This window comes from Charadrius vociferus, unplaced genomic scaffold (assembly GCF_000708025.1).
Source record: "Charadrius vociferus isolate BGI_N301 unplaced genomic scaffold, ASM70802v2 scaffold74, whole genome shotgun sequence".
Taxonomy (NCBI): domain Eukaryota; kingdom Metazoa; phylum Chordata; class Aves; order Charadriiformes; family Charadriidae; genus Charadrius; species Charadrius vociferus.
Window position 1 is genome coordinate 955,208 of NW_009647849.1, and position 23,391 is coordinate 978,598.

At 43.2% G+C, this 23,391-nt stretch overlaps 1 protein-coding gene across 1 annotated transcript in view; it reads right to left on the reverse strand.

Moving 5' to 3' along the window:
• The window catches only part of ABAT (4-aminobutyrate aminotransferase), a 34,397-nt gene extending 11,206 nt beyond the window's left edge, over window positions 1-23,191 (reverse strand). Inside the window, exons 1-5 of the mRNA XM_009882900.1 lie at window positions 23,088-23,191; window positions 11,538-11,635; window positions 10,701-10,730; window positions 9,848-9,965; window positions 3,836-3,885 (exon numbers count right to left, since the gene is read on the reverse strand). Coding sequence (XP_009881202.1) covers window positions 3,836-3,885; window positions 9,848-9,965; window positions 10,701-10,730; window positions 11,538-11,635; window positions 23,088-23,157 — 366 coding nt within the window. The 5' untranslated portion in view covers window positions 23,158-23,191. The remainder of the gene's footprint in view (window positions 1-3,835; window positions 3,886-9,847; window positions 9,966-10,700; window positions 10,731-11,537; window positions 11,636-23,087) is intronic.
• Between the last annotated feature and the right edge of the window lie 200 nt (window positions 23,192-23,391).

Genomic DNA, 23,391 nt, shown 5'->3' on the forward strand with positions numbered 1-23,391 from the left:
CAACACTCCAATAAAATAGATTCCTGACAAAACCTTGTGCACACAGGCATGCTGTCTCCCTCCCAGACTCCTCTGGCCCGTACAGTAATGGGGCAGTGCAGTCAGGAGATCGGTGAGAAGCGACCCTACATGTTACACCTCACTGCTCAGCAACATGTGTTTAATCAAGCTCAAGAACATTGACCATGATCTATCCAGACACGTTGGTGAAACTCCTCTTCAACCGTGTACTGTCTTCCTGAAGCTTGCTGCTTTGCAGGTAAATATTTCCTGTTCCGGTGCCCTCAGTTTGCACAGTCGCCCTTCTCAGTGCCTCAGCCTTAATTATAGGTACGTTCGTGATTGTGCATTACAACAGCAGGTTTCCAGCTTCCCAGTTTTCTCCTTTCCATTTCCTGACTGAGGTCTGACACGGACCAGGAGCCACTCATGCTGAAATAGTCTCCGTGCGACCTCTCCTGACAGTGGATTTCCACAGCCGACAGGGAAGCTACCCAGCTGAAGTCCTGCCGGCTTCCCAGAATTCTTTTCCCCAACCATTCCCTTTCCCCGTCTATCAGCAGAACTGAGTCTGTGCTGCTGAAGAGCACTGGTAACCACACAAGTGACTAGAGGAACGCAGCCTTCCCGTACCTATGTGGAAGTTCCTGAGAAGATGGAGCCAGGCTCCAGGCTCTTCAGAGAAGCAGCGGGGATAAATCAAAACACCAGAGGTACTAATTTGGGTATAAGGAAAAGCTTTTTCACCAAGAGAACAGTGAAGCAGTGGGACAGGTCTCCCAAAGAGGTTATGCAGTCTCCCTCCTTGAAGGTCTTCAAGACCCCAGATAAAGCTCTGAGCAACCTGGTTAGATCTCACAGCCGACCCTCTTCGAGTAGGAGGTTGGGCAAAAGACCACCTGAGGCCCCTTCCAACTTGAATTGTCCCACTGGTCCTATGAACTGGCCACACCAGGATTCACATCTTTGAGAACAGTAATTTTGGTGCCAGTGAACAGCAGCTGGTGGGAAAGCTGAGCCTGCTGCCCTCACAAGGCCTTCGAAAGAGCAGCTCTGGAAAACCGCCTCAGTCTCCCCAGTCCCCTAATGGAGATGAATTTGTCATGTTTATGCAATTAATGAAAATTATGTGTCATGGATTAAAATTGATTCATCATTGCTCATAGCCTTTGTAGGTAATCTTATTCGATTCACAATGTGCTACTTTTTATTTCAAATTGAATTTGCCCAGAAAAGGACAAGCTCAATAAATTTGCCAGCCTCAGAGCAGCATTATTTGCCCCTTTTTGTTTGTTTGTTTATTGCTTTTGTTGTTGTTGTATCGTGTCATCGTTGAAATTAAAGGCTGAGCTTTGATGACTTAAGTATTTATTGGTCTCCAGAGGGGACAGACTGCCTCCCCCAAAACTGTCATATTTTCAGTGCACACCGAGCTTGCACGTTTATCAGAAACCTTCAGTCTTTTTCCGCAATAGAGGGACTCATTTATGCAGATGTGAGGACCACAGAAGAGGTGTGAGTTGTCACACTGTACCTGTAAGAACACACCATCAGAATTCTTGGGGAAAACCAATTATCACACAAGATACAACAGAGTATGAGCTAGGACTTTGTAGCTTGTACAAGTGCGTTACTTCCAAAATAATGTTTGTTTCAACACACTCAAGCTTAAAAAAAAACTAAGCTAGAACGTTACTGACAAGATTAACACAAAGTTTTTGTTTAGTTCATATAAGAAATCATACTTGACTTTTTATCTCAGTTTAGAAGTAAACTTTCATATAAAGTTAGAGGTACACGGACATAAATTTCTTGTGAATTTGATGTCACAGTCAATTGACAATATATGCCATTAAGGAGAAAAGTGTATTTTTCTTTTGTTGTTAACGACATGCTCAGTACTGAGAGAAAGAGAGCATCGGCATCAAGCTGCTATGGTCTCAGATGCGTATTCTGTTCTTTATAGCTGGCTATAAAGAGGGCACACGGAGCATTACAACCAAACCAAAAGTCCCTGCAAGAAAACACTGATCTCATCGTTAACATTAAACACGGGCCCTACCTCAGTGTGTATTACTCAGAAAAAGTACTTTTACAATAAAACTGGCACTTTGTCTACAGTCAGACCCCAGCACTCTCCCGTCTGCAGCGAGGCTTGCGCAAGTCCTGGCTCTTCACAGCTCTCTGGGCACTGCAAAGCTTCGCTGGGGAGCTGCCAGCCTGCCTAGGCTGTGCCCAGGAGAATGCTGGCCACAAATCCTACCTGCGCGGTCAGGCGCAGGCGAACAGCCTTAGTGCCACCCTCACGGCTCAGTTAGCGCAGGGTGCAGAAATCAGAGCAGGGTACCAAGAGCATCTATGGTGCTCAGAGGTGGGAGACATGGGTCCTGCTTGCCCCACTCATTTTGGACTCTGGAGGCAGTTCCTTTTACTGCAGGCTTCCAGCTGGCAGCCTGTTAACTCCCCTTTTCCACTGGGCAAACCGGCAACTGCCACCAGACAATAGGGGTTTTCTGGTGTTTTATTCTTGGGTTTGGGTTTGTTTTTTTTCCAATCTGACTTTGCCTACTGCTGCATTATGATGAAGGCATTGTTATCGCCTCAGAAATAATTTTTACAAGTAAGTATAAATATTTAGAAATAGCGCTTCTGTGGTATCCAGATCTGCTCTTGATAACTCCAGCATTTCTAGCTCTGGTGTTCTTTTAAAAACTTGACATATTCTAGTTTTGGGGAAGGCAGCATTTCTCATCCTGAAGAAATGAGAACTCCATAAAGCAAATCAGCTCAGGGAACTCAAATGTCTGCACTACTTTGACATGCTGCCTCAGGATTTACACTCTGCTGGCGTAAGCAGAGGGAAGGGAAATGCAGGTAAGTAAGGGAAATGCAGGTATTGGAGGGAACTGGCCCACACGAGCTATGCCCTTGCAGGCAGCGTGGAGACCCGTTCCCAGTTTGCAGAACCAAGGGCTCAGTCACTAAAGTCACTACAACCAACAGGGATCTACTGATATGCAGGCAAAAGCCAGTGAGCTCAGTTTATCCACATACTATATACGTAAGCTATTGTGCCAAAGTTACAATTTAAAAAAATACACAAAAATCATTATGGAATCCAAAACTTCTGTGAAAGCAGTGGGAAAAAAAAAAAAAAAAAAAAAAAAAGGGCTTGAAATAGAATGCAACTTATTTCAACGATTTCCTTAATTTAATCCATATTTTCCCAATCACTATCAGTACACTGTTAGGGAAAACAGGAAGATATTTCAGTTAAACAGCAGCTACTCTGTTTTGAAATAGTCCTGTTGCTCTAGTAGACTGATTTTAATTTTTCATGGACGTGTCAGTGGTTTAGTCAACTTGGCACTTAAGAGATGGGAACCAGCTCCCCTCCCCCCCACCAGCCTCCCGAAAAACAACCCCAAAACCACCCACAGCATTCGACATCTATGGCACCACTTTCATATTCAAAACACTGTATTTGCTCTCAAGGACTTGTGCTTGCTTTCAGGCTCAAAAATCTTCACTCAAGAACACTGTTAAAATGATTAATTGGAAACATTGTGCTTGAACTATGATTTCCAACTGTCTGCAAACATATCAAGTGGTTGCATCACCCAAACGTTTACTTCTTGTAAAGCTTCACAGAGGTTTTGGTGTCTTCTTAAACACTACCAAGGTCTTTTCATCTAGTGAGAAATAAAGAAAGCAGATCCTACCATACCTTAAACTGAGCCATTAACTGTTCATTATCAGTTCAAGAAAAAATAAGTAAGACTGCCACAAGGAGGGAGAAGACTCTTTCAAGTACTTAATGTTTTCATTCACTTACCAAGTTCTGTGGCTGCTGTAGAAGCTTTATCAGAGAGGGATGGCTGTAACCTAATTAAAAAGAACAAAGAAAGAAAAACAGTTCTTTCTATCTGATTTCAATAGACTACCGTAAAGAGTAACCTAGAGAATAACCTTATTCTGATGCTTAACTGTTTCTGTAACTGTTTATAATAGAACTTCTTTCAAAGTAGGACAAACCCCTCCTTTTACAAAATATTATTCTCTGGAACAGATTTGATGTCAGGCAATAGAAAAACATATTTTTGTACTGAAAGGTAAAAATTGAACACAAAAAAGAGAAATGAACACGAATAGATCTTTTGCCTGATGAGTGGATAGGGCCCGATTGAGACATCATTGTTTCTACCAAGTATTGTGGGTCTGACATTATTAAATGTTTGCTCACTTGCCTTTCTAAGTTTCCCACGTATATTTGGTTTCTCTACAGTACAACGTGTGAACCTCTCCTCTTCCTCAATGAGGAGCAGAAATCACTGTCTGCCCATGCAGCCCACAAGCCGTTGTTTCTGTCAGTCACCATTTCGCTGTGGTATAGAAGCGTCTCCAGTTTCTCTTGCCTGAAGCGTGCTGCTCACTGTCACCCCGCTCTGCTCGACTCAGGTGGCTCTCACTGAGCACTGACTACCCAACACGCATTTCAGAAACGGCTCCTGGCGCTGGGAACCACAGAGGGAAGCTCCCCATGCAGCTGTGTCCATTTACAGTAGCTGGTGCTACACTTCTGGTCTCATAGCAATTTCTACCCTCCCTGAGTATCAGACTGACTATTCCTAGCACAATAACAGAGCTTTTCCCCCCCAACTGTGCTTTTTAACTGATGGGATTTTTCCTCATTGTAAAATCAACTTAGAAATGTTTATGCTTTTCTTCCCTGCAGTTCCTCAATCTTTGGCAGCTGACATAAGAAAGAGACAAGCAAAAAACCACGTATTTACCCATTTCCCAAAGAAAGCTCATTTAGCAATTGCAATTTCAGTGCATTATAATGTAGTAACAAAATATCAGCCAGGGCTTTTTGTCCCTCAGCAGATATGGCCGGATGGTGCAGGGTAACCTTACTAGCACAGCAGTGCTCTGCTCAGAGAAGGTTTTTATTGCTGGTGCGTGCAATGAGTGCATGTCATGGCAGACCCAGCAGGGACAAGCCCTGGGACTCCAGCAGAATTTTGCCAATGGCTTGACAGTGCTCCTTGACAGCTGTCGCAGTTGGATGGCGTTCATCACCGTTATTCCCTACAATGCTATTTAAACTCTCTGCGCAAGACGCTGTCAAATTTCTTTTGAGACGTACTGGCCTCCATATTATCTAGGCTTTCATGTATACACTCACATTTACTTGCACGCATGAAGATGCATGTTCCACCCTACATACTGCAGATGTTCATGCATGATCATTAACAACCCTCCCAGGAGGAAAAGGCCATCTACACAGACAGCCATACACTAGAAACTCATGGACTAATAAGCACCCAAATCTCTAACCTGCCACAACCCATTAGTTATTTTCCAAGACATCTGTTTAGAAATCTTTCCTTTTCATAGATTTACATATCTCAGCTGTGCGTCACCATATAAAACCCACATTTGATAAATTGCTGTCTCATATTAAAAAAGGAGATTCTGCACTTTTCACTTTCTCTCATGACCAGCTTTTTTTTCCTTCACATTTTCCTTACTTTGACAAACTTTTAGTTGGAAAAACATGCAGCAATCTGTCATTTTTACACAGAAACATCAAGGTATTACAGATGCTTCAGGTTTAACGCAACAAAGGCCCTTAATTTATACTCATTGACGTTCTCTGGGATAACGTACTTGATTACAGGTAAACCGACATATCTGATGTAAAAAAAAAAAAAATCTTCACCAAAGTAGCTCAGAAAATTTCATTTTAAGCCTGATTTCTAATGTATGAAATTCCAAAGCCAGATATTAACATCATCTTTTATATTCCCTTGCAGAAACGCAGTTGGAAACCTCATCTTCCCTACTGCTCAAGAAGTCAGACTGCTCTAATTTTATTAGAAAAGCTTATCATGCCTCTGAACTCCTCATTCTAGTTGAATGACAATAGCCCTGATTATCCTGTCTGAGCAATGGAGCATTAGGCTACTGCGTTAACAAATCAATTATAAATTCCGCTTTGAATATTTCAGTTCAAAACAAGGAAATATCCAGATTGTTTTAACTGCATGTCATCCTGCAAAGAATCTGTTAAAATTATTAAGAAGATAATACAAGTGATTATTTGGGACACAGACAACTAAATCTGTGTTGCACCTGCTGTCATGGGAAGAATTGCTGTTAGGCTACAGCTTTCAGCTTGTCACCGAGAGCTGTAGCTGTGGCTACTGCTGAGAGCACCTTTGAGAATGTATGTAATGTGTGAGAAATCTCCAAATTAAATCTTACAGAAGTTTATTAGAAATAGGTACCATTGCGTAGGAAGCTTAACCATTAACTCTGGTATTGCTTGTAAACATATGTAATTCTGTTGCTGGTGGTGTGACACATGAAGAACGCAGAGATCTTTGCATCTTCTCTCGTAACACAAATTCAAGGCTTCTACTACCAATAACTTACCCTCTCCCACCCACCCAGGATGTCTCTCCCATCCTCTTCACTTGAGGCCGAGCGGCCCCGTCCTCCCTCACACTCCCTGCTCCTTCTGCTGGTGCATCCTCAAACTGGCCCCAGTAAAAGAAGAGAGAATCCGTAAAGCCCGACTGTTTCTGAATGAGTAGGTCTGCTTGTAGAAAGATGCTGAACTGGTACGTGGGTTCATAGCCATAAAACTAACACCAGGAAGAACTAAATGGTTTAGTAACTATTATATAGCTATGGCAGACACAGTCAAAAAGCCATGCCAAGACGGCAAACAGACAGTAACTTGTTTCATTGCCATGACCAGCGCTGGGGTTTGCAGCTTTATGAATCCACCCTCAAATACATTCCTGTAAGAAGTAACAGAGCTGGCTCTTAAGAGAAGGGCACCTGCTTCATCACTCTTGCTGTGTGTCGAGATCAAAGTGACAGGAAAGTACATGTCCTCCAGGCTCATGAATGTGCCTGTCTGCAAAAGGAAAAAAAACTGGCGGCTGCTAAAGAAATGAGATGGAGAAAGCCCAAAGAATCCATTTGAACTGAGCAGCAGGCTGTGCCCATACCAAACTACACCTCTCCGCACCTCCCCAGACAAAACCAGACCTTCCCAGCACTGAAAAACAGATTGTTCCATTTGCTATTCCGGGATGTTTGCTAGAAAACGCATCGATAGAATCCCCTCTTGCATTTGGCTCACGGGCCCTTCCAACTCTATTAGGCAGATTAGATACAGGTTTAAGGGGGTATGTTGTCCTACAATTTCCCAAAAACCATCTGGTAAATAAATACTTTTAAAAAAATTTCAGAAGGAAGCAGCTCAGAACATCCTTTACCTAGAGGTTTTTTATACTTTAATTCTTATCTCTCCACACAGGCACGTATTACCTCTCAACCACTGCTGATAAATAGCAGATCACTATTACATCTTGGGGAGTCCTGACAGATTCATAAAAGGTTTTATTGGATTTACTTGCAGAGAGATAAGCACAGATGACTAGCAAGCACCTTGTGATCTTGTTTTGGTGTCCCAGTCTAGAACCTAACTCTGTCACCAAGAGGGACATCATTAGCAACCTCTGCAGCTTCAGACAGTCAGTCTTGCTGTTCAGCGCAACTTAAAAAAGAAACAACAAATTAATGCTGTGTGTTCAGTTAGATTTTGGTCAGCCTGTAAGTATTAAATGTCAATTTACTTCTTGTTGCTACACATAGAACCGTTATCTGAAAAGCTGTATGAAGCACTACAGTCACTGAAGTCCTTCGTGACTGAGGAATCATAGAATGGTTTGGGTTGGAAGGGACCTTTAAAGGTCATCTAGTCCAACTTCTCCTGCAATGAGCAGGGACATCTTCAACTACATCAGGTTGCTCAGAGCCCGTCCAACCTGACCTGGAATGTTTCCAGGGACGGGGCATAGACCACCTCTCTGGGAAACCTGGGCCAGTGTCTCACCACCCTATAATATCTAATCTAAATCTACCCACTATTTAAAACCGTTAGCCTTCATCCTTTCTCTACACTCCCTGATAAAGAATCCCTCCCCACCTTTCCTGTAGGCCCCCTTTAAGTACTGGGAGGCTGCTAAAAGGTCTGCCTGGAGCCTTCTCTTCTCCAGGCTGAACAACCCAGCTCTCTCAGCCTGTCTTCACAGGAAAGGTGCTCCAGCCCTCTGAGCCTCCTCTAGACCCGCTCCAACAGATCCGTGTCTTTCTTATGTTGGGGGCCCCAGAGGCGGATGCAGTACTCCAGGTGGAGCCTCAGCAGAGCGGAGTAGGGGGGCAGAATCCCCTCCCTCGCCCTGCTGGCCACCCTTCTTTTGATGCAGCCCAGGATACGGTTGGCTTTCTGGGCTGTGAGCACGCATCGCTTCTCATCAACCAACACCCCCAAGTCCTTCTCCTCAGGGCTGTCCTGAATCCATTCTCTGCCCGGCCTGTGTCTGTGCTTGGGATTGCCCCGGCCCACGTGCAGGACCTTGCACTTGGCCTTGTTGAACCTCATGAGGTTTGCACAGGCCCACCTCTCCAGCCTGCCAACGTCCCTCTGGATGGCATCCCTCCCCTCCCACGTGTCAACTGCTCCACACAGCTTGATGTCATCAGCAAACTTGCTGAGGGTGCACTCAATCCCACTGTCCATGTTGCTGACAAGGATGTTAAACAGGAAAAAGGAACATGTGCTCTAAGACAAAAAAAAATCCAGCTTATGCTCAAGAAGGCATTGCCATACATGAAAGAGGAACTAGATGGCTTAACTGAGGATCAGTTACAGGTACTGGAGTCTTAAATCTATGTCATCACTTTCAATCAACCAGAGAAAGTAAACTGCAAAAGCCCCAGCCCATTTCTGCCCATTAAGAAAATATTTCCCCCCTAATACATAAATATTTTATACACAAGAACTATATTAGAAGAGGTATGCTTGCACCATCAAGCACTAGAAGGTTAGAAAGTCTCAGTGCACTGTCTTTAGAACCTTAATTTCATCGTTTTGGAGAATGCACTGACTTTCCTTCAACTACATGACCATGCACTAGTTTCTCCAAATCAGCATTTCTTGTGCAAAGAATGGGAGGTCTTGAACACTAGGCCTGTAGGGATGATTTTGAGTCATCATGGTTTCTATACATAGCACAAGATCTACCTTTTAAATTACCCGAGCACTTCTGCTCCTTTTGCTTCTGCAGAAATGTATTTTTAAGCAACTGAGAGGAACCATGGATGAGGAACAAACAAACTGAACAACTACTGAAACTTATATTCCTTGCAGTTGGGGCCTACATCTCCGCCTTGCTTCTTTTTCTTCTTGAAATGCTTCACAAAAAAAATCAACTAACTCTCCCAAGCACTTGACAAGTCCGTTGTTTGGTCCCTCAGCCCAACTGATCTGCCACCTTTGCAGCACCACAGTTCACTCATTGGTCTTGTTTCATCCTACTGGAGTCCACACGGCCAATTCCTTTTTTCAGTTCTTTTGAGACAGAAATGTTAACTAAAGCATATAATTTATGTTAAAATGTTTAAGTTCTGTTTGTTAATTTTTAAAAGAGTAACATACGGTAACAGAATCACAAAAGTACACAAATCCAAGCAAACCAAGACAACCTAAATTGTGGAATGTGCATATTCAAATTAAGATTAAAACTAGAGCTTCTTCCCAGTACCGCTATGTACTTGAAGTGAGCTGTAAGTATGGAATTTGTAGTTTCTTCAGCTATTCAGAAACACCACTACATAATAGTGAGGCATATCCTGATCGCAACGAGGCAGGCATACATTGTGTCAAGCTCCGGTTTTCTTAAGTAATGAACCAACTTCTCTGGCTGAGATAAGAAAATGACAGCTTGAGGACAAAGCAGAAGGTTTTGGTACAACTGTCTCCTACCTATTGGGATGGATGAAATCTGAGAGTAGAGATCCAGCATGCGATTGCCATCTACATCTACTAGGTAGTTTCCCCGGCTCTCTTCATAATTGCAAAAAAAGTGTACAGCTTCTGCATTCTTAAAGGAAAAGACAAACAATTAATGCTTTAAAAAGTAGCAGTGTGTAGAAAGATGCAAGTAATGGTTATACAGCAAAATCTGATAAAAATACCTAATGGTAAGATGCAAAGACACATTCCCCAGAGAGGTGGTCTATGCCCCATCCCTGGAAGCATTCCAGGTGAGGTTGGACGGGGCTCTGAGCAACCTGATCCAGTTGAAGATGTCCCTGCTCATGGCAGGGGCTTCGGCCCGAAGACCTTTAAAGGTCCCTTCCAACCCAAACTATTCTATGATTCCATGATTATATTCATTGCATGGGAATTAACTGTAGAGCTATTTTTATAAAGAGGGACTGTTAAAAGGGCAAGTATGCACTTTTTCTACAGAAAGGAAGCACAGACTTCGGGGAACTGCTCATCTTGGGAAGGCAATATGCACTTCGGTTGACATACTTTAAAGCTCAAATATGTTTTCACTGGTCACTTCATAGCAGTTCAAAAGGCACATATACTGTTTAAAGAAAAATCACTGATCCTAGCAAAATAATTCTGCAGTATTCAAAATACAGTAAAAAAAGATTTTATTCAAATGCACTTATATACCACACATCATGTACTTGGCATGCAAACCTAGAGTCAGTGTGTCACCTGTTTTCTTGGTATGAAACTAAACATACAAAACAGGATTTTAAAACAAGTTCTGAAATCACAGTATTAACACTCCCCAAACTCAGAAAACTTGTCAAATTACCTGAATTCCATTCAGCTGCTTCATTAATTCCTGTAGAAAAAGAAACATCAAAAAGTCTCAGGTCTGTAATTACCAAATACTAAAGAACGTATGTTACTTTTTTATGATCACATAAATCATATGCAAAACGTGCAGTCCTACGTGCTTACCAGGCAAGTCTACTTGCCACAAACTTTCATAGTGCATCTTACCCCAATATGACAGTCAAAACTATTAACTGTGGCATACACAGTTTAATTGTAAATTTCCAAAGAAGGAAAGCTGCCTGTTCTATATTGATCAACTGAACTGAGGAAACAAGAGAGAAATCAGAAAGTAAGAGAGGCCAGAGACACACAGAAGGGATACCGGCACATTGATTCTAGAAAGAGAGCCCCCCCGCCCTTTTTTTTAATTTAAAAAAAACCCCAAACAACTAAAAACCACCACCACACATATATACACTGACTCCGCCAGAGTAAAACAATGTCCAGCAAATTGAAATTTTTGCTTCATTTCAAAACAAAAGCATTATTTCACATCATAAAAAGCCAACTAAATTTCTGTTTCAGCAGAAGCCCAAGTAACCAAATCTGATGAGATGTTTTCATCAAACTGATGCTCTTTTGTTTTCAATTACTTCGTATGGGAAGTTGGCAGTTGAGATTCAGATCTCTCAGAGAGGGGCATTTCATTCACGAGTTTTTCATTCTCGGCCTCTTGATAAAAGTGGGCATAGACTGTTGTGAAATTATGTTTATTCATATCAGATTTAAAATTTGGAATTAAATTTGTTTTCTAGCAAGTTAAACACAGTTAAAGAAAAAAAATACAAGCTACTACACTTTGGGAACTTACTCTAGATCGTGGTCCAGGAACTTCTGTCTTCATTAGCGGTCCATCATAATCAAAATCCACATCAATTTTAGCTGCAGCTTGACTGATATATCTGTGTCCTGTAAAAAATAATGAAAACCTGAGTACAGACCATATTTACTGTGCTTTCCTCTCAGAATATATATCCATACCTTACTTGACTGAGAACACTTGACAGATGAGACCAATTACATTGTACTGCCTGAAGTGAACTAAATATCTCGTCTTTGACAAGTATTAAAATGAAACTAATACCAGTGAGGTGGCTTAAAAAAAATAATTTAAAAATCAAGTGAAATGACAAGGCAACGCTAGAGAACAAAGGCAAATCCCACTGCAAAGGACAGGAGGACTAAGAGCACATCTGTTTCCATCTCTGTTGTTGAGTCTATCCATTATGCCTTGAGCAAGCCTTTGCTGTAACTTCCCCACCCCTATGCAGAGATGGTTTCGTTCACGATCAGTAATAATGGAAAAGACTGATGAAGTCCACAGGTAAAAAACATTGTGATGTTCTGCAGTAGCCCAAAGAACACCATTTGGGAAAGATTTGTCTCAGAAAGGTAAATGGCTGTGTTTAAAATAAATTCAAAATCTCACATGAATCCAGCATCTTGCAGAGCAGCTCTGAAATCTGGGTGAAAAATAGTGGCAATTTTTCCCTGATCCTGCCTCTGACCTTGCTGTTCTTTATCCATGTATGGAATTGGGGGACCATAATAAACTTGACATCTTAATGAAACCAAAAGGCAAAAAATCTCCTGTGCTTCATCAGTAACAGGCTCTGCTTCCATTGCTGAAGTGTTTCAAAATACAGGGTTTAAGCATACTTCATATGACAGAGATAGTTCTGGTAAGCATACATTCCAAATACGTATATATTCCATTATGGGGATTACAGGATAATATATGGGAATTGTACATTTGTAACAAAGGAAGTACAGACTCAAGAGCTCTACCAAGGTGGCCAGCAAGAGACTATGAACTTGCCCTGTACGTTGTGGTTAAATGCTGAACTGAACTAACGTTCTTAAGAATTATATTTTTGTCATGGAGAGCCTGCAAGCCTCCACCCAGCATGGTATCAGCAACAAATTAATCTTAATACGTTTATCTTAGGAGTATCACACTTGGACCAGATCAACACCTGCAAGATGAGGGCATAATTTATTTTAGCCTTTGACAAGCATTTTTAAGTTGGTGCAATTTGGGTAGCCCAAAAGGAAGATCGTTAGCTCCCCGCCCCCCAGCAGAAAGCCGAGCTGCAGTTCAGGGTGCCTCGCGCCCCGCTGGCAGCCAGGCGAGACCAGCTCCTGCCGCGGCGGATTCGCAGTTTGAAGTTTCCATTCACCAGCGCAGCGCTGCGCCGGGACAGCACTGCCCGAAGCTAAAACGACACAACACTCCCCAGCCCGGCAGCGTTCCAGAAGGGTGGATGCGTGGGGAGGCACCCACTCACCTGGAAAGCACCGGGGTGTAGCACCACCACCAGAATCCCGGGCAGCACCGGCCCCTCCGCGCTTCCATACATAACCACCTCACTGCCAGGGTTTTATTTCAGATACCTACTAAAACCATTTTCTGTTTGGAAACAACAGTTGTCAAATAAATATTTATCAAGCAAAATAGGAGGTATACTATGATACTGCTGGGCAGTATCTTGAATAAAACCATTCGGCCAAAATTGCCAACAGGGATTAGAGACGTTTGCCTCAGTTCGTGTCAGCCCAGGTTGAGACATCTCAAGCAAGCCTGATTTTGAGAAACTTGATCTGAAAAATCATAGCCTTTTGAAAGCATCTCTAACCGAGCACTTAAATTCACTGCTCATTTTGGGAAAACTTAGTCTGCAAAGATGATTATTCTCCTCAGCTTTAATTCCAAGTGTTATATCTGAGATGCGTCAGTGCCTCTCCGCTAAGCTATTAATAGGTTTCGTTACAGCAACGCCACTTCATTTTTGTGTCATTCTGTTTAGCGCTCATGTAAATTGGGGACCGCATGACAGCTGCTCCACTGGGAAAAAAAAGCTACTGCATATAAAAGATCAAAAGCAACACAATTCTGAGCCAATAAAGCTGCAGATTTAGTAGACAGGCTATGAAGTCTAAATGCGGAAAAGAGACCAAGCTAACCCTTTTGTGCACCCTGCTCCTTCCCCCATGGAGATCGCAGCAAACCAGCAGCAAACCAGCAGCAAACATTTCTCCTTCTCCTGCACCCTCTTCTCTCCCTCCCCCCAGGCTCTGGGTGCTACTTGGTATGATAAAAGGGAAAGCACCAAGAGAGGCACAGAACGTATAGGACATTTTGGTACTCGTCAGTAACAGGAAAGATATGAAAACCCAGCAGCACACATATAATTGTTTGACACAGCTGTGAATTTAAGACAGGTGAACTACAACCCGCACTCATGGTCCTCCTCCTCCCCAGCCCTGCCTGGTGCTCCACACCAGACACCCTGGGCCACCACGTCCCCTCCATCCATCCCCCAGCATCCTCCCACCCCGAGCAGCAGCTTACACAGCCACGCTGCCTTCCTTAGTCTTTTTAACTGAGTTCTCATAAAAACACACTTGTTTGGACAGCAATTAAAGGTTTCCTCTTCTGTTAACAACCAAGCCACTCCTGCAAACACGCAAAACCGCCAGGCTCTAAACCTGAGACCAACAGTCAAAGATTTCCTGGCCGGTGAGGTGTGGATAACTTTTGCCCTCTTCCACTCCCCAAAAGGACAATCTGTGATATATTTTAACAGATGAGGATTCTAAGTTAAAGACAAATTTAATTATTTCTGTAAGAAAGTTCTGTTGTGGATATCGCAAAGGGCACAGTCTCCCCTACGAAAACACACATATTTACAGAGCTGTACAGCAGGGAATTCATTTGGAGAGTATTTTCCTGTTGTCCAAACTTAATTAACACCACCAGTCAAGAGGAGGTTGCTTCCATCAGCCAGGCTGTGTAACAAACAAAGCGCTGTGTAACAAACAAAGACCAGAAGTGGTCAGGTTGCTTCATAGATCATCACCATCTTTTTGCTACTGTTTACGCCACAGCCTCTCTTGCATAGGTATGCTGAACTAGATATTTGCTAAGGGCACAGATGAGCGATTAAAGATGAACAGTACTTTGCTGTGCAGTGCTGCACAAATTCACGCTGGCACAGCTTGTGTCTATCAACGCACAGGTTTCCACATGCAGCAAAGATTGGTCAAGCGAAACTAAAACATACAGGTCTCCCCTGAAGAAGAGCTGCTTTAAAGATAATTTTTATCAAATTAGTAATGTTGGTAAAATTGTGAGACTTTTTTTTTTTAAACAACAGCTTCAGGAGCAGCTTACCCAATCCACAATAATTTTCAGTAAGTCAGCAAACCAGAGCCATCTAAAAAATGAACACCACAAGCAACAGGTTTCCCTTCATTGCTTGTTATCTCCTAAAGCATGCTACGTGTCATCATGTTCTACCAGCAAGTGATTTCTAGGCTAATTCACTAATACAAATTTAATTTTATATACTTGTTTTCAGGAGCCCACAGAGTATCTAATTTTATTAATACCAGTGTAATGGCAGCTATACTGATTTACTGGTCCTTATACTTGCCAAAGAGTTGTTCCACTTTCTAGCTCAGGCAATGCTCAGGCAGGTTTAAATTTGAAGGAACAGATTGCCATAAATAAAACGAAAATGGCCTGTGTTACCAGATCAAAGGATTTTGAAGAGTGGTTTTTTTTCTTCCCCTTTACGTAGAGGAAGAAGTATACTGGCTAGAACAAAACTGTCAAAAAACCATAGCCTCAACATACTAACAAAGCCTTTAATAGCAAAAACTAAAACCAAAGTGGAGTTAGTCCTCAAACTTTTGGTTTTTTTTACTGAAGCTCGTCTCCCTTTGAGAGTACAACATAAATGATTGGCACAAACTCACACAATTTCTAGTAAGGTCAACAGATTTATTCCAAATAGCCCACTTCACTACTCGGCAGATATGCATACTTCACAGGGTTGGTTAAAAATAAACAAAACAACCCAAATGTTAAGAACACAAAATCACAGTTCCTTTGCTTCCCCCGTTTAACTCTTTTTTTTCTTCCTCTACTCTTATCCAAGTAAACTGGGACTCTGATCAGGAGTTTTTAATGACAGTCTAACGGCCGGCCCCTGCAGAGCTCGGTCTCGGTGTGACTTGCACCAGCATGCACACGTGAAGAGTCTGGCCAGCTGCCCTCTCGTACAGGCCAAACGTGGAGCTCAGACCGCTCTCAACAGGCACAGGGGTCACAGCCCTGGTGAAAGATGGTCTGGCCACCCCCTGCATGAAGACTCGACAGCTTCCTGGCCCTGGACACTGCCACACCATGCCCTGCGGCCCCCAGTCCCCTGCTTCCAGGCAGCCCAGGCCCTGCACACAGGGATGGCTCCACGGGGTGGCTCGCTCTCCTGCAAAGGCTCTTCCAAGCACCTGGTCATGGTGTGTCGGAGGGCCACATCCATACCTGCTTTGTTTTGCCTTGAGGAGGATTTCAGCCCAGAGGCCACGCTTTGTCTCTCTTGCTCCCCCCCACCCCTAGCGGCAGCATCGCATTCTCCTAATGATGTAAGTACATGCGAGTAAATCTGATCACTCACCCTCGTGCTTCAGCCCCCAGTAAACTGCACAGTGCTCTGCTCAGCTGGCATTTCTGTCTTGAGGGTACTCGATGTACTTTACAACTTCGCCCAAATTATTCCTGTTTGACTTTTTAAACCCTGAAGTCACCCCCTAACTCAGGGTACTCCAATTTGATACCCATGAGTTTAGACGTCCGCACTTCAGGTCTTGGTTTTGAACGCTGCACTTTGCCTCTCCAGAAGACAGTACAGATGGGACAGATAAAAAATAAGATTCTTATTATGTCCAAGCAAGGTATTTTCAAGAATTAAGAATCCCTGCTGGCTGGTCCTCCAGTGAACTAACAGCATTACCTTTGTAATAAAAGGTCTAGAATACAGAAAATGCCACAAGGGTCAAGTGAGACACATTTCCCCAAATGGGGGAGCTGAAACTCTCCAACAAATCTCCACGGCGTATATGTTCATCATGACTTTGTCACTGATGGACTGACAGCATATGCACATGACAAACTGTCACTGTTGATACTGAGGAACCTGTACTGCTCTAACCCCTCCATGCAGACAGCCCGATGGCAGTGTGGCTTTTTTATTTTAAAATTTCTTCAAAAGAAAAGGTAGAAGCTCAGCAGAAATATATTACTGGCGTAAACATCCTCACGTTGGTTTTTTTTTTTTTTTAAATAATTTTATGTTAATATTCTTAAATTCATATTACAGTATATATGTAAATCAGTACCTAGATGTTTAATGTAAGTTATGCTCTTGAACCAATGGACCAAGTCAATCCACTGATTTTCTGTGGAGGTCTATGATCAAACTGCAACAGAAAAAAGGTTTCTTGTGTTATATTAGCTTAATTTAAGAACAAGACCAGACAACACGGCCTCAGCTCTCATCTTAAAAGTGTGTAGAGGTAATCGGCTACAGCAGCGTGTCCCTCTAAAGAAGCATTAGGAAAGCTCTTAAATTACATTTAGCTAATGTAACTGAGAACAGCACCCTCTTTTCCCTGGTAAAAAAAACCAAACAACTATCTCTTCACATCACAGCAGAAGTCAAAACCCAAATGTATGTACTATTAATGAGCCTAATTATCAGAAAACACAGCGGCTGAACAATTTGCAGAGAACTTCCTACCCAACCCATTTAAAGAGGGTGGGTACAATAAGCTAAATTCTACTTCTCTTTCTTCTTCCAGACTTCCCAAAGCTCTATGCAACACACATCATCTTTCTAAACACTTGAGTGACATCACCAAATTGCTGCATCCTTCCTTTCCATCTAACAGGACGTCATCATTTGCTAGCAGACAGAAAAGCTCATTTTCCAACTTTTCTTTTCTCTGCTGCCCTCATCACTCACCAGGTGTCTCACTCAGCAGTTTTTAACAAAGTACCACATTGCTAGAGCAACATAATTAGTGTAAGTATACCCTTCCAACATTTTGTGATGTTGGTAGTCACAAAGAGCACTACTGTTAGCAGGTCTCTGTGGTATGTAGTGATCTCTGCTAACAAGAGCTAGGTGCAATGCAGGCCTAGAAAGAAAGTGCTTAAACTTCTGCTATGTTTGACTCCAAACAACACTCCTATAACCACAGTTCCTGAGTGTACAACAACTGGATATTACCTGGGAGAAACTCCAGTGGACACACTGACATTACATCAGTCTAATTAAGAGAAGGAACTATCCCAAGGGAAAAAAAAAAGGAGCAAATAAATGCTGGCATACCAGATCTCTCAAATGCAAGTGTTTTGCTGCGAAGAGTGTGAAGTGAAAGCTCCCCAGCAGCCAAGGAGACACGTCGCATGTGCCATAGCACTGCTGCCCTGTGCAAGTGCAGAAAGGCAGTCTCCCATGCATGCCTGTAACTTCCATTCCACCGTGTCTATCAAACCACCCTCCAGACTGAATTTTTAGCGCGTGGAGGCCCTGACAGCCAAAAGTAGGAGGACTGTGCTTCCCCCAAGTCCTCTTTTAGGTGCTGCAAGTAGAATCTGTTACTAACAGATCCTGAAACAGAATGGCAAAAGGCCAGGCTAGCTAGAGATGTTTGGAAAACGAACATCGCTATTGCATAATATTGTGAAAACTGAGATTGCTATTTACAGAGTGCTCACGCTATAAGATCAGAAGCTGTTCCACATGAGATTGTCTCTGTTTCAGTACTCCCACATACACATTGGGGATTTTATTGGAACAGGATTCTTCAAAGACGAAGAAAAAATCCAATACCAAACAGGCCGTGCAGAAGTAAAAGCTCCCGTAAGAAAGAGTAAGAATGACAGAAACATTAGAGTTGGAAGGGACCGTGAAGACCATCTAGTTCCAACCCCTCTGCCATGGGCAGGGACACCTTCCAGTATAGCAGGTTGCTCAAAGCCGCATCCAGCCTGGCCCTGAACACTCCCATGGATGGGGCATCCACAGCTTTTCCAGTACTGGAGACCAGTGCTGTTTAACATCCTTGTCAGCAACATGGACAGTGGGATTGAGTGCACCCTCAGCAAGTTTGCTGATGACATCAAGCTGTGTGGAGCAGTTGACACGTGGGAGGGGAGGGATGCCATCCAGAGGGACGTTGGCAGGCTGGAGAGGTGGGCCTGTGCAAACCTCATGAGGTTCAACAAGGCCAAGTGCAAGGTCCTGCACGTGGGCCGGGGCAATCCCAAGCACAGACACAGGCCGGGCAGAGAATGGATTCAGGACAGCCCTGAGGAGAAGGACTTGGGGGTGTTGGTTGATGAGAAGCGATGCGTGCTCACAGCCCAGAAAGCCAACCGTATCCTGGGCTGCATCAAAAGAAGGGTGGCCAGCAGGGCGAGGGAGGGGATTCTGCCCCCCTACTCCGCTCTGCTGAGGCTCCACCTGGAGTACTGCATCCGCCTCTGGGGCCCCCAACGTAAGAAAGACACGGATCTGTTGGAGCTGGTCTAGAGGAGGCTCAGAGGGCTGGAGCACCTTTCCTGTGAAGACAGGCCGAGAGAGCTGGGTTGTTCAGCCTGGAGAAGAGAAGGCTCCAGGTAGACCTTTTAGCAGCCTCCCAGTACTTAAAGGGGGCCTACAGGAAAGGTGGGGAGGGATTCTTTATCAGGGAGTGTAGAGAAAGGATGAAGGCTAACGGTTTTAAATAGTGGGTAGATTTAGATTAGATATTATAGGGTGGTGAGACACTGGCCCAGGTTTCCCAGAGAGGTGGCAGCTGCCCCGTCCCTGGAAACATTCCAGGTCAGGTTGGACTGGGCTCTGAGCAACCTGATGTAGTTGAAGATGTCCCTGCTCATTGCAGGAGAAGTTGGACTAGATGACCTTTAAAGGTCCCTTCCAACCCAAACCATTCTATGATTGTAACTGTGATAGAGATAATTCAATAATTAATATGAACATCTTTCAGACTTTATTGCAGTACACCTGTGAGATAAAACATTATTATCCTCTGAACAGAGATAGAAAACTGAGATAGACTGAGATAGGTGAGGTACAGCCTCCATCACAGTTAGTCCATTTAGGGCACTGCATTACAAATGCAGAGAATTTGGAGGAATAAAAGTGGACCTATGAGAAGAGACTGAAACAGTATTTAAACCAGTTGAGAAAATTACGAGCTCTTGGCAGAGGTAATAGGTTTCAAATACGTAAAAGGCTGCTGCAAAGAAAAAAAATAAACATTCCAGCTTCCAGGTCCTTTGAGGGCAGGACAAGTAGTAACGATTTGATCTTTTCCATGTTTTGAAACTTGTTTAAATATTAGAAAACAGTTTTAAAGGTAAAGTCAATTCATCAATACAGCAGGTTGCCTGGAGAGCCTGAAGAAGCTGCATGGCTGGGGGCCTTTAAGAACAGGTCAGCACGCTAGAAAGGCAGCGGCATGCACTAATGCAAACTGATGTTACCTTAAGGCAGAAGACTGACCTTTTGGCATGCTTTCCAGTTCAAGATTCAAAGATGAATCCGGCCCCTTGAGGTAATCAGTAGGAAACCGAACCTAGATCTCTGGAGTACCAGCCAGTCCTCATAATTATGGTAGCACCACCCTCCCAGCTAATAAATGACTGCATCTTCATCTGCCTTCAAAGCATGGAACTGCAACAGCTTTCCTACTACAGTGGCACAGCCGACAAAACTAGAGCTGGCACAAAGTGGAATAGGTATTTACATTCAGACTATCAGTTGTGATCACCTTGCAGCACACTGAGCTAACAGCAGCAATAGAACTCGATTCAGGTAAGACGTAACGCAGAGGTACATCGTCATTTCTCCAACATCAGCTGCCTTCCCCAGATCTGCCTGGCTGTTACCGTACTGACAGCACTACACAGGAGTCTTTGTACAAAAATATTAGGCTAGCTACGCAGCCTATTGTCATTCTCCTGCCACCCTTCAAATTCTAGTGAACTTTATCTTCAAGGCCAACCTATCAAGTAGATTGAATCCATAAGGAAAACAATAGCACATCTGATTAAGACTTATTTTTAAGGAAGATGTAAGGACTCCAAATACAAGTATCACATTTTTGAGGAGGATAAGTTACACGTTACTTTGATATGTTTTGCTTAGCTTTTGCATTTTGATCAACTTACATGATGCTTACCTGATGCTTACCTCTTGTCCCGTGTTCCTTAAAAGACTGAGGGAAGTCCATCTTAATGAGAATTAAACACTATCCTCCACATAAAACTAGAGAAAAGGTTCCCAGAAATATTTTGATTACTATAAAGCTTCGTTATCTTTGTTCCCACGTTTTACAACAGCAAACACGCATGTAATTCTTTGCTGCAGTGAATGCAAACTTGCCAACACCCTTCCTTTTCACATCCCTCTTTTCTGTCAGTAACCAGTTTATTTCATCCCCAGGGTCAGCACAATGCTGACATCAACATTTGCTTTAATCAGAAATAATCAAGGATGAGAAAATCTCTTTCTGTAAATAAACTTATCATAGATTCAAGCTGAAAAGGATTATTGTGCTTAATGCACACACACAACTGAAACACAACAACCCACAGATGCAGCGACTTCTACCAAGAGGCAATTTATCCTCTCCTCCTCTCCAACTCTGTCCTCCCTTTGCAAACTCTGTCATTTCAGTATCCACAGGAAAAAAAATCAGCAGACCAAATGGCACTGCAAGATTTTTGTGGGAGTAATGTACAAGTCTCTTTTTTCAGTCTGTAAAGTTCGGAACTTGAGTGCTCAAAAATACCTTGGAGGAGAGCACTCTGGAGCAGAGAGCTCCTGGACGTTGCCCTCAGCATTTCCCGAAAAGCCAGCAGAGACCAGTGGCATTGTAACCTTAGCTGGGGCTCACCAGAAAAATGACCTGAAGCTCCAACTTCTGCTATAAGCATCAGAGCCTCCTGACTGTTCTGTCAGCCAGGAATGGTGCAGGCTAAAAACCTGCCAGGACACAGTTCCTTCTGGTGAGGGTTTCTCCTCTTGCTCCATCTTTTCTAATCTCTGGACACACACACAAAGCATTCAGTCCCAAAGGCCACAGGTCTGTTATGCAACCTGCAGCCAAGGCCCTCTGTTCTTTGCTTCAATATTTTAGCAGTCTTTCCTTCTTACAAGTTTCCTGAAAGCAAGGATGGATAAATGAAGCTTGGAGTTGCTTTCCTCTCTTATTGAAGATCTACGCCTCCTCATCGCAATGGTGAGAAATGAGCGAGTGAGTTAGTGCATCTGCCCTCCAGTGACCTCAAGTATCTTGCACAACTGCAATATATTTGCCTTTGTGGTTGGGAAGCAGCATAAGTGTGCAAGACACTGGGAGGGACAGGGAGCATTACTGAGATGACAGATTAGCTCAAAGGACTGACAACTAACGAAGGCCTGGTTGCTGCAAGCACTTTCCATTGTCCACTATTGACCAAACGATCACTGCTCTTGCACAGTGCAGATCATCAGTGCGTCACTCCCATAAATAGAAGCGCACCCTGTGCTGAAACACTGACCTAATACTTTTCCAATAGTTACAAGACCAGACTTTCTGTTCTTTAGCCAAAGGTCAGTTGCTCCCCAAAGTGTATTATTTAAAAGGAAATCAAACATGTTTAAGTTTCTGAGCAAATGGAAGGGTTCTGCATTTGCCTGGCAGTGGCAGAAGGAGCAGAGTGGCACTGCAACAGAGCTGGAGAAGAAACATTAATATTTACTTGATCACAGAAACAGCCATTCAGCCATCCTATATTCAGTATAAGAGCACATGAAACGGGTGCTAGATCTTACATTCTACACTGCTTTGTCCAACAAAGCCAACAGAAATTTAGCTTTTACCTCTATCTCACAGAGATTGCAGGCTTAATATACACGCTAAATTACAAGACAGGGCCAAGCAAGAACTTGTTGTTCTGCACTTAGGAGAAAGTAGCTTGGTGCTGTGTGGTAGGTTTTTATTTCACACTAGAGCTAAAAACACACATCGCCAGTGAGGGCCACCTCTTCGTGTCAGTCACATAAAACCTCCTCACAAGGGAAGAAGGGAAGGGTTATGCTACATAGCACGAAGACAAAAGAGGCTGATCTTGATGGATGGTTGTTTCATCTCTGCACCACGTAGGATCAGAAACTGGCTCTGTAAGAGCGGAGTTCCAAGGGCTGAAGAGCTTCATTTCAGTTAGCATGTTCACAGCGCAATTACCTAAATAAATTCTTGCTTGCAGAATAAAAAAAACCAAAAAAACCAACAAAAAACCACACACAAAAAAACCCACAGGACCTTTGTAGGCCACTTCTGGACAACAACTGCATCCTTATCTAAGATGCAGAACAGTGTATTCTTCAAGTTTTGAAAGCTTCAACACCACCAGACAAACCCCAGCAATGTTCACACTGGAATTTTCTCTACCAGCAGAACACAAACGCTGACCAAATACAAACCAAGAAAATATTAGAAAAACCCTACCACCACTTACCAAATACAAGCAGCCTGGAGTTTTGCTGCAAGCAACACGTCAGCTGTCGACTAAGCAACATTGACGCCATTTTCTCTCTTCTTTACTCAAGAAGACAATCTTGAGAGATTTCTTTCTGGCTGACGTTCTGAAAAAAAGAAAAGCAAACACTTATTCATGTCCCTATGGATGCAGCCACTATTAGTGTGCCATTCATTTCAATTTCCCCTTTCACTAACTTCAATCCAAAGAAACTGAAAGCATGCTTTGATGGATTACTGCTGATGTTCAGAGCAGTCTCAGGATTGAGACCCAAGTCTGACGT